Here is a 12,815-nt window from a genome sequence, read left to right as displayed (position 1 = left end):
ATATCGCTTTTAATATTACCATTATTTTAAGAATTCTAATGCATATGTAGTTGTAAGGCTATTTATTATATTATATATACTGTGTATGTGTATGTGTATGTATGTGTGTATATATATATATATATATATATATATATATATATATATATATATATATATATATATCTCTATCTATATATATATATATATATATCTCTATCTATATATATATATATATATAACACACACACACACACACACACACACACACACACACACACCTTTTTCTATTTATAATATTATTAATGTGTACGTGATTTTAAGGCTCTTTATTCTATTACAAATGTATAAATTATTCTATTCATGTTATTTATAGTGAAGTATTTTAAGGATTTTATATATATTATTGTTTGTGTGTAAGGGTGTTTGTGCAGTTGGGATGGTTAGTGTCACGGAACAGCCATGAGAAACGAAAACGCAACCGCAATCGGGGTCCTGCCTCGATTGTCGTTGCGCTGCCAAATCAGAATCTCATGTCTGTGGATACCAGGCAGTCCAGCCTGGGGAGTCTCTGCTGTCTTCATAGGAGATAGCAGAGTCTTTTCATGGAACTGGCCCTGTGACTTGCTAATTTAGCCAGAGGTGTAAAACTCAGTTTGACCAAGCTGATCTCATTTAGATGCTATTTAAGAACCACAAGGCCAGTGTCCTGCCTTTGGGGAAGACAGGATGAGCCCACAGCTCACACCTCAATGTGAATTGACTAGCAAATGGGGCTTCCTCCTGCTCACAGACCAGACGACCTGGCACCTGCTCACAGTGCCAAAACCACTGGTAAATGGTTTACTGACCATGGTATTACTGTGCTCAATAAGCCTGCCAACTCTCCTGACCTGAACCCCATAGAGAATCTGTGGGATATTGTGAAGAGAAAGTTGAGAGACGCAAGACCCAACACTGTGGATGAGCTTAAGGCCGCTATCGAAGCATCCTGGGCCTCCATAACACCTGAGCAGTGCCACAGGCTGATTGCCTCTATGCCACGCCGCATTGAAGCAGTCATTTCTGCAAAAGGATTCCCGACCAAGTATTGAGTGCATAACTGAACATAATTATTTGAAGGTTGACTTTTTTTGTTTTAAAAACACTTTTCTTTTATTGGTCGGATGAAATATGCTAATTTTTTGAGATAGGAATTTTGGGTTTTCATGACTTGTATGCCGAAATCATCAATATTAAAACAATAAAAGGCTTGAACTACTTCAGTTGAGTGTACTTGAATCTAAAATATATGAAAGTCTAATGTTTATCAGTACATTACAGAAAATAATGAAGTTTATCACAATATGCTAATTTTTTGAGAAGATCATACATATATATATATATATATATATATATATATATATATATATATATATATATATATATATATATATATATATATATATATATATATATATATATATATATATATATATATATATATATATATATATATATATATATATATATATATATGTTAGTGGAGGAAATAATAATTTGACCCCTCACTGATTTTGTAAGTTTGTCCAATGACAAAGAAATGAAAAGTCTCAGAACAGTATCATTTCAATGGTAGGTTTATTTTAACAGTGGCAGATAGCACATCAAAAGGAAAATCGAAAAAATAACCTTAAATAAAAGATAGCAACTGATTTGCATTTCATTGAGTGAAATAAGTTTTTGAACCCTTTAACAATAGAAGACTTAATACTTAGTGGGAAAACCCTTGTTTCCAAGCACAGAGGTCAAACGTTTCCTGTAATTGATGACCAAGTTTGCACACATTTTAGGAGGAATGTTGGTCCACTCCTCTTTGCAGATCATCTCTAAATCCCTAATGTTTCGAGGCTGTCTCTGTGCAACTCTGAGCTTGAGCTCCCTCCATAGGTTTTCTATTGGATTAAGGTCCGGAGACTGACTAGGCCACTCCATGACCTTAATGTGCTTCTTCTTGAGCCACTCCTTTGTTGCCTTTGCTGTATGTTTTGGGTCATTGTCGTGCTGGAACACCCATCCACAACCCATTTTCAGTTTCCTGGCAGAGGGAAGGAGGTTGTCGTTCAGGATTTCACGATACATGGCTCCGTCCATTTTCCCGTTAATGCGATTAAGTTGTCCTGTGCCCTTAGCAGGAAAACACCCTCAAAGCAAAATGTTTCCACCCCCATGCTTGACGGTGGGGACGGTGTTTTGGGGGTCATAGGCAGCATTTTTCTTCCTCCAAACATAGCGAGTTGAGTTAATGCCAAAGAGCTCTATTTTGGTCTCATCAGACCACAGCACCTTCTCCCAGTCACTCACAGAATCATTCAGGTGTTCATTGGCAAACTTCAGACGGGCCTGCACATGTGCCTTCTTGAGCGGGGGGACCTTGCGAGCCCTGCAGGATTTTAATCCATTGCGGTGTAATGTGTTTCCAATGGTTTTCTTGGTGACTGTGGTCCCTGCTAATTTGAGGTCATTCACTAACTCCTCCCGTGTAGTTCTAGGATGCTTTTTCGCCTTTCTCAGAACCATTGACACCCCACGAGGTGAGATCTTGCGTGGAGCCCCAGAGCGAGGTCGATTGATGGTCATTTTGTGCTCCTTCTATTTTCGAACAATCGCACCAACAGTTGTCACCTTCTCTTCCAGCTTCTTGCTAATGGTTTTGTAGCCCATTCCAGCCTTGTGCAGGTCTACAATTTTGTCTCTGACATCCTTGGACAGCTTTTTGGTCTTTCCCATGTTGGAGAGTTTGGAGTCTGCTTGATTGATTGATTCTGTGGACAGGTGTCTTTTATACAGGTAACTAGTTAAGACAGGTGTCCTTAATGAGGGTGACTAATTGAGTAGAAGTGTCTAACCACTCTGTGGGAGCCAGAACTCTTAATGGTTGGTAGGGGTTCAAAAACTTATTTCACTCAATGAAATGCAAATCAGTTGCTATCTTTTATTTTAAGGTTATTTTTTCGATTTTCCTTTTGATGTGCTATCTGCCACTGTTAAAATAAACCTACCATTGAAATGATACTGCTCTGAGACTTCATTTCTTTGTCATTGGACAAACTTACAAAAAATCAGTGAGGGGTCAAATAATTATTTCCTTCACTGTATGTGTATATATATATATATATATATATATATATATATATATATATATATATATATATATATATATATATATATATATATATATATATATATATATATATATATATATATATATATATATATATAATATATCTCTATCAGTGCCACGTAATGAATTACGCTAGTACGCTTGCTTGATAATTGCATTTAGAATAAAATGTGTAAAAATCAAGTTCTCACTGATATTGATAATTTACCCTATCTAGAAATGATTGCATTGATTGTGCAGCCAGACTGGGAAAAGCTTTGTATGATAGAGCTAGTAGCCCGAGAGGAATCCAGGGTTGGGCCACCAATAGAGTAAATGACCAATAAGAGTAATGTTGAAAAGTAAGAAGAGGGTAGATGAGTTGATATGCAGAATTCTGGATGTACTGTGATGGTATCAAAGTAATGAATTAGAAGATTATAGCTTGAAAGTATCTTAAGCTTGGTAAACACATCCAATTTTACCACTTCTATGTAGTATGAGAGCTTATTTACACAATCTGTTCATAGTATTCAAAATCTGTTGGCGTTCATGCTACATCAAGGTGGTAAAATTGGTCAGTGATTGGCCAGTCAAAATTGCTTGTGCACCCTCACAGTAGTTTAGCTGGGACACAGTGAGGGCATCCACTTTATTTTAGTTGTGTCTAGCATGAAGGAGAACATGCATAAGATGTTTTAGTTGGTGAGGACTGGAGGTGGTTAGTTCAAAGAAATGTTTGTGACAAACTGTGGTAGTAAGTTCTATAAACATCTTAGCAGGTTTTATTAATGCATTGAATGGTGCAGAAGGGACAGCTATGCCTAACAAATTTTGTGTGTGAGTAGAGGATGCATAGTTCTTTATAGGAATTTAACTGAAGAGTAGCAATGGTATTGTATTTCTTTTATATGCAGACTATCTGCATAGCAATGGGCTAAAAGACGCATGCCTTCAGAAATCCTTGTCTAACCCTTCCTTGTACTTCCTGGAACTTGCACTATTCTCCTGGATTGTCGTTTTAGCTCTGATCATATTTCATTTCACATAATCTTGCTGTAAGGAACAGGTTTCTGTGGTTTTATGTAGTAAGGAAGGACCACACTACAAGCTCATAAGTACTGTACCATTTTTGTATACTGGTATTTCTTGAAAGAGCTGATATGCTTATATTACTACTATGGATTTATATAGCACCAACATATTCTGTGGTGCAGTTGCAGTGACACAAATTACACACAATAACAAATATACCGTAATAACACAAACAGGGTAGTATAGAGTGCACAGCAATATGGCACTCAGTATGGGGTTCATAGCAGAAAATGCAAGACAATGTATAACAATCATGACACATTCAGAGGACTAGCCCCGCCTATAGGAGCTTTAAGGCCTCTTTCACCGTGCGATGTTAAATTTGCACGTTAAAACAACATTTAACACAGAATAACTCACTGCAATGAAAAATCAATGCCCCGTTCACAGTGTACACATTGCGTTGGTGACTAACGCTGCACGTTAAGTGAAAGTACTGCATGCAATGCGTTATACACGTTATTAGCTGCGTTGGACTGTTTGCACATGCTCAGTAATGACTTGGAAGCATACGTTTCATTGCCTGTAGCCCTACTATAAGCAACCGTAATGGGGCATTAAGTTCTGTTGCAACTTTTTTGGGGCCTTGCGTGGTAATTTGCGTTGCGACTTTGACGTTGCATCAAAACACAACGTCCTACTATGAAAGAGGCCTAAATCTAAAAGAATAAAGTAGTAAAACATAGGGAAATAAACTTGATAAACTGTGGTGGCCAAGCTAGGAAGTGATATTGGACTAGTTCTTGGACTTGGGCTAAGTAGGTGGTGTGTCCTAAGTTACCTTACTGTATATTCTTATATAGAAAAGTGAATTTTGAAGGTTGTGATTGAAGATCTTGAGGGATGGTGAGTGCCAAATGGATTATGGAAATGCATTCCAGAAGAGAAAAGAAGTCTTAAATGCAGATGTGAGAGTAGGTTATTAGATCAGGTGAGAGCAATAATACTATATTTGCAACATGTTTATGTTAGTACTACCAGTTAATGGACTGCGTCTGTTTCTCCAAAGCTGGTTTGGCGATTATTTGCCAAAATGCTACTGACAGTTGCTACTGAAGTAGTGGTATGCTACACTATAAAGTGACTACGGAAAGTACAGGATATGTAAATACGTCATGACAAGAGCATTTTTTTTTTTTGTTTCAGAAACCTGTCCTGGATAATATTTAAATTGGTACTGTTACTAACAGGAGTGAGTTTACCCGTGTCAGTTGGAAATTTCTGTTTTTTGCGTTTGTTATCTTTGTGTAGTGGGTGCATAGGGAGTAGAGGCCTGATAGCAGTTTTGCAGTCTCGGCTTCTACTGAGGACCTCTTGCCTACAACGAATTTGCGTCCTGGTTTGTGTGCTGCACTTTTCTTTCTGCCTTGTGACAGTACATATATGTTCATTAAAGTTGCTATCATTGGGAGAACGATAAGTACATGTTATGCTATTGTCATTACATACTAACAGCTTTAGGGCAGAATTTCAACAAAGTAAAAAAAAAAAGGACTTAAAACTTTGAAAACATTTTTGTGGTATAATATGTTCTTGTTCACAACAAACAAAAAACCCACACACATACGGAGCTCTCCAACGTTTTTATATCGGGTTGACTTGCTTGTGTGATATGTAGCAGGGGCGTAGGAATAGACCCTGCAGCCCCTGCAGTTGCAGGGGGGCCCCTAGCAAGTCAGGGGCCCGGAGGAGGAAAGGCTGTCACCACCGGCGTACCTACCGGGGATGCGACTCTCTCAGCCGCAGGGGGGGCCGGCCGCCCGGGGCTGCTCTGGGGCCCGCTCACTGTGCGTGGGGGGAGCGCTGCTCTGGACCCCCCAGCAAGGTGCTCAACTGGCCGCAGCGTCTGCCAGTTCATTCCCCGCAGCCCCGCTCCACCAGCAGCCTGCATAGTCTCCGGCAGGCAGAGCAGGGCTACAGCAAGATGGCCGCCGAAGAAGCCCTACACTGGAGACTATTTGTGTCTCTAGTACAGGGCTTCGGCAGCCATCTTGCCGTAGCCCTGCACTCTGCCTGTCAGCGCGGGAGATGTGCTGCAGGAGGACTCTGGGAGCTGCGAGCCAGATGCCGGGAGAGGAGAAGACTTCTGTCAGGTAAGTGAATTGTTTTTTTTTCACAGGTGCATTTTTTTTTTTCTAGTGTCTGCTGCCTACATTGTGATTTTCTGGTCACTGCTGCCCACATTGTGATTTTCAGGTGTCTGCTGCCCACATTATGATTTTCTGGTCACTGCTGCCCACATTGTGATTTTCAGGTGTCTGCTGCCCACATTATGATTTTCTGGTCACTGCTGCCCACATTGTGATTTTCAGGTGTCTGCTGCCCACATTGCGATTTTCTGGTGTCTGCTGCCCACATTATGATTTTCTGGTGTCTGCTGCCCACATTACGATTTTCTGGTCACTGCTGCCCACATTGCGATTTTCTGGTGTCTGCTGCCCACATTGCGATTTTCTGGTGTCTGCTGCCCACATTACGATTTTCAGGTGTCTGCTGCCCACATTGTGATTTTCAGGTGTCTGCTGCCCACATTACGATTTTCTGGTCACTGCTGCCCACATTGCGATTTTCTGGTCACTGCTGCCCACATTGCGATTTTCAGGTGTCTGCTGCCCTCATTACGATTTTCAGGTGTCTGCTGCCCACATTACGATTTTCAGGTGTCTGCTGCCCACATTACGATTTTCAGGTGTCTGCTGCCCACATTGCGATTTTCAGGTGTCTGCTGCCCACATTGCGATTTTCTGGTGTCTGCTGCCCACATTACGATTTTCTGGTGTATGCTGCCCACATTAGGATTTTCTGGTGACTGCTGCCCACATTGCGATTTTTCTGGTGACTGCTGCCCACATTGCGATTTTTCTGGTGACTGCTGCCCACATAAGGATTTTCTGGTGACTGCTGCCCACATTAGGATTTTCTGGTGTCTGCTGCCCACATTACGACATTCTGGTGACTGACTGCTGCCCACATTAGGATTTTCTGGTGACTGCTGCCCACATTACGATATTCTGGTGACTGCTGCCCACATTAGGATTTTCTGGTGACTGATGCCCACATTGCAATTTTCTGGTGACTGCTGCCCACATGGCGATTTTCTGGTGACTGCTGCCCACATTGCGATTTTCTGGTGAACTCTGCCCACATTACGATTTTCTGGCCCACATTACGATTTTCTGGTGAACACTGCCCACGTTACGATTGTCTGGTGAATGCTGTCCACGTTACGATTTTCTGGTGAACGCTGCCCACATTACGATTTTCTGGCCCACATTACGATTTTCTGGCGAACACTGCCCAAGTTACGATTGTCTGGTGAATGCTGTCCATGTTACAATTTTCTGGTGAACTCTGCCCACATTACGATTTTCTGTCCCACATTACGATATTCTGGTGAACGCTGCCCACATTACGATTGTCTGGTGAATGCTGCCCACGTTACAATTTTCTGGTGACTGCTGCTCACGTTACTATTTTCTGGTGACTGGTGCCCACATTAGGATTTTCTGGTGAACTCTGCCCACATTATGATTTTCTAAAGGCCCACATTACGATTTTCTGGTGAACTCTGCCCACATTACGATTTTCTGGCCCACATTACGATTGTCTGGTAAAATGCTGCCCACTTTACAATTAATTTACAGTGAAACGCTGCCCCATTACGATTATTTGGCACCTATGGGGGGGGCCCCATCCAAATATTCGCAGGGGGGCCCAGTGATTTCTAGTTACGCCCCTGATATGTAGAATAAAGTTTTTTATGCTCAAAGAAAACTGGAATGTATGAAACTCAGACTATAAATAAAGCTTTTTCTTTTGTGGTAGCAGCCTATCACACCGCACTAACTAAAGACGCCACCTATATTTGTAGAGGAATTATGTAACCTGATAGCACATAATCATGGTTATCACTGAAAGATAGTGAATGGGGTTTATGTGCAATTCTGATATTGGAGCCAAACAATGCAAAACTCCTACTGTGAGGCTGTAATGAAAGTCAGTGAACAAAAGTCAGTGATTTATAAGTGAAGGGAAAAACAAAAAACTTCCCAAGAATCAGTGATGCACAAATAAGATGGCATAGCTTCTGCCTGACAACAGAACAGCAATGGTTGTTTTATGTTTTCATTGCTTTAATTACTTGCTGTGGAAGAGGAATCTGTGCTGTGAGATCACCACAGGAATCAGTTTAGTTCATGTGTGGAGTTGTGTTAGAATACAGCAACATAAACTAGACAAAGAAAAAGATGAGGAGCTCAGGGTTTTGCTCTACACAAACTGGACAAGCAGGAAACTAATCATACTCCTTAAGCTAAGTTTCCTGCTGAAACGAATGCACATTACATTCAAAATGAGTGTGTTTCGGTAACGTGCACGTCGCAGCGCACTGTACCTTACCATCACTAACGTGTAATGTGGGCGTAACATGCTCATTGTCTGGTAGCACACAAGTCAGCTTGCATTATTCTGATGGAACCCGATGCACTATAGCACTGATATGAATGGGCCCATGTTAGGACCATTAAATCTCGTTGCTGTGTGATAACTTATATTATGATCTACCACAATGTTTCTAGTGCAAACATGCCCTTAATGTCACCTCATTAGCTGTCAGAAATGAGTGGCCCTCTTCAAAACTTGCAGCTTCTCCTTATTGTCTAGTAGATGGGGTGAGCAAGCCACCATCCCTGTTGAGAAGGTTCTAGCAGCTTGTGGAAGCCCACCAGCTCTTTTTTTTATTATTATTATTATTATTATTATTATTATTATTATTATATTATATATATATATATATATATATATATATATATATATATATATATATATATATATATATATATATATATATATATATATATATATATATATATATATATATATAGATAGATATAATTTTTTTTTTTTTTTTTTTTTTACACCCAGGATGGGGCATGTGTTTAGAATGCATGTGACAGTGGGCCTAGAGCTGTGTTCAGGGCCTAATCGTAGACTCTACCTTTTCTTCCTTTGCTTTGATTTGGGTAGGAAATCCTTGGGAATCTCTCATTGGTTACGCAATACTGGATATAGGGCATGGGATACTGTACATTTGGCTCTTGTTTGATTTCATTATGCAGAGCAATTTTTGTACTTTCTGAATTCCCCAGAGATTGACCCAAGAATTACTGTGGACAGCAATAAGGAAACTGAAGGCTGTTATCACATCTTGTAATGAGTCAGCCCAAAATCTTAGAAGATCAGTCCATAGATGGGGCGTTTTGATGTTTCTCTTTTCTAAACCATATGCAAATCCAACATCAGGCTTTGTGATTAAAGCTCATGCACTTTCTGATTCTTATTTCCTCATTCATGAGTTTATTGATCCTCCACAGACTGCTTACATTTGTTGGTTGTGTTGGAGAGGATAACACTTTTAATGTCCAATTAATTTACTAGTGGATTGATTAACTAAGCCTTTATCCTTGTCTTAGGCTATGAAGCCATACATTATAATCGCTATATGCTCGTGTGGTAAAGCTAGTTATAACTGGGGAAAAAAGAAAAATGTTCTACCACAAAAAGAGAGCTGGATGCCCTGTTCACAGTGGTCAGTTGTGTTGCAGAATAATTCTGCATGCCAACTTACTGCCCATAGAATGCCAAGGGCCTGTTCACAGTAACTGATCACGTTATTTTAACTCGCTGCATGCAGGCTTTGCATTAAAGTCTATGTCCAGTCTCCATTGCAGTTCACACTCATTATAACACGTGAGTTATGCAGCTGACCACACTGTGAACCTCGACTCAATAATATGAATGATTTTAATTACGGGGGCATACCCCACACCAATAAAAAATACTAAAAACAGGCAAGAAGGCGGAGGATGTATAATTACTGGGATGGCTAAGTATGCAATATAAAAAAGTGAAAAACCAGGATAATAAAGAGGAAGGAAAAAAATATAAAATGACAAATCATGTGCAAAAATGCAAATATATGGTGTGCAAATGCCCCCCCCCCCCCCCCAAAAAAAAGTGTGTGTGAGACAAGAGTGCCTCAAATTGAGAAAGTGCAATAGTGCATGGAAATGTATAGTCTATGCAAAAAAAAAAAAATGGGGAGAGAAAGGACCCTGCATGCAGCTGATATCAAGAATACTTCAAAGTGCAAAGGCTCACAAAAACCGCTAATACAACAGTGCTGCAAGAGTACACAAGATGAGTTAGTGTCCTACCAGTCATGTAGTTGCTCCCTAACATGTCACAGGAACACCTGTTAATTTGGCAGTATACTGATAGTTTGAACAGAAGCGCCACTACAGGATGACATTTGTTGAAAGCCATTAAAAAGAGGAGGTAGTGATGAACTTACTGTATCTCCTCAAAGTTGACACAGATTTGGTTGATTAATGGTCAACAATAATTGTATTCAAATACTCCACAATGCTATAGTAATGGGAGTAAATGAATAAAATTATTGTTGACTATTAATCAACAGAATCTGTGTCTACTTTGAAGAGATACAGTAAGTCAAGCGCTACCTCCTCTTTTAACAAATTGTCCTGTATTGGCGCCTTTTTTTGTTCAATTTATCAGCTATTACAAGATTGCACGTTCTGCATCAGGTGGCAGACTCCCCAGCTGCTGCAGATTTTTATCGGTTTTGGAAAGGGATTTGTGTGTTGCACTGCAATATTCTGTCATGTATTCCTGTGTCTTTTTTAAAGAGAATCTGTACTCTAAAATTTTTACAGCAAAAAGCATACCATTCTATTCATTATGTTCTCCTGGGCCCCTCTGTGCTGTTTCTACCACTCTCTGCTGCAAACCTGGCTTGTAATTGCCAGTTTTAGGCAGTGTTTACAAACAAACTAACCAGCTTGTGATAGGCTCACATAAGCAGAGTGTGTGTCATACAGAGCCTGCAGGGGGCCTGGAGGGTGTGTGTATAGCTTTTGCCAATGACAAGCAGTGCAGTACATTCCACACATTCCAGCCTCTGCCGACAGAGCCGAGAGAAGATTAGATCATATAACAGAGATAACACAGCTACTGTGCAATTGGGAAAGGCTGCAGTAAGCCAGAGCACATTAGAACAGGCAAAGGAACTTATAGGATAGAAGAACTAAGGCTGAAAATGTTGTTACAGAGTCTCTTTAAAGCCCTAATTTATTTTTTCTTTTGGTTTTTATTGCAGGAAAGAACAAGCTAGTGTGCTCTACCAGAACATCACAATAGTGGAACCCCTTTTTAATCCAGCAGTATGAACACGTTATCAAAAACTTTGTACGGGAGATCAGACTTCAGAGCTCTGAAATGGAAAATTTGGCTATTGCAGTGAAAAGGTACATTTATATTTTTAATTATGCCTCGATGTATGAGATGCTTACCAAATTTTGACACCAACTTTACGCACTACCATCATCCTGCTTAGGCTCTGGTGTAAATAGCCAAGCCTGATCAGGTCCGTGCGACTGTGCAGTTGCAGACAGACCATGCAGTAATGCGGATTTGATCCGTCCCGGTTATTGCCAAAGTGAGACGAGCACAGCGCTCATGGACAAGTGTCGATTTGGAGACTTTCAGGGGTCCCACCACTGGAACGGGGCTGCGGAGGAGGACGAGGGAAGCATCCTTCAGGATCCATAGGCTACCCCCTCCTCTAACCTCCTAACTTTTACCATACACTGTGATTACCGTCAGTTTGTGTACAAACATTCTCATTCCTTAACCACTTCAGTACCAGCAGTCTTAAGGACCAGAGACTGCTGGTACAAAAACCGGTCTAACTGACGACACGCCACACAGACCTGCTACTATCGCCAATCATGCCGCTTTCTCATCCTTGCAGCCCTCTAGCCTTGCTGTCGCTATGACAGCAGAGCTCTTCGAGGAGATTAGGAGCCGATTTCATTGGCTCCTGGCCCCCGTGATCCATGACCCGTGACAGAGTGATGCAGTCCTAATGATAGCAGGGCAAGTGAGCTGCAGCGGCTGGAGAGCGGCATGATTAACGGTAGCGGTGGGTCCATGCAGAATTCGGAAGGTGAAATCGGTGCTTAGACAGGCATAAAACGCATGTAGATTTCAACTACACTAGTCCAAAAGCAGTTAAGATGTGTTGCTGAGTGTGGTATCAACTGAGTAGTGCCTTCGTGTTGATCTTGGACTGCAAGGTAACTCTCACAGATAACAAGAGTTAAGAACAAATACAAAATTTCTATAGTTGTAGATTTGTCTGAATGGAAACTGAAAGATATTTAATAAAATTTCATCTGAGGCAGTCATAGGTTTAATAGTAAATCTTTACCTTTTGAATACAATATGACAGGGCTTCCAGGAAAATCCTATCGATTTGCAGGTTAACCGTGGCCATGCACTTATAGATGGCCACCAGATTTGACTGTTAGATCCCTCTCTGATGGGAATTTGATCATAGAGGGATTTATTACTGTTACACACTGTACACAGGTTTCCAACAGATTTCAGCATTTAATCTCTTGAAAATCTGTAGAGCTACCACTATCTCCCTCATCTGATGTGCTCAACGCCGGGCAAAGTGTTGGCACCTATCTTCTGGGGCACCAGGCACCCTGACGATGGAAAGAGGACACAGGAG

At 40.7% G+C, this 12,815-nt stretch overlaps 1 protein-coding gene across 1 annotated transcript in view; it reads left to right on the top strand.

Moving 5' to 3' along the window:
* Positions 1-12,815, top strand: part of RASEF (RAS and EF-hand domain containing) — a 112,346-nt gene that overhangs the window by 22,267 nt on the left and 77,264 nt on the right. Inside the window, 2 exon segments of the mRNA XM_068242856.1 lie at positions 11,394-11,445; positions 11,447-11,541. Coding sequence (XP_068098957.1) covers positions 11,394-11,445; positions 11,447-11,541 — 147 coding nt within the window.

The sequence above is a fragment of the Hyperolius riggenbachi genome, chromosome 1 (assembly GCF_040937935.1).
Source record: "Hyperolius riggenbachi isolate aHypRig1 chromosome 1, aHypRig1.pri, whole genome shotgun sequence".
Lineage (NCBI taxonomy): Eukaryota > Metazoa > Chordata > Amphibia > Anura > Hyperoliidae > Hyperolius > Hyperolius riggenbachi.
Note: the sequence above shows the minus strand (reverse complement) of the source record. Positions and strands in the feature narration are given on the sequence as shown.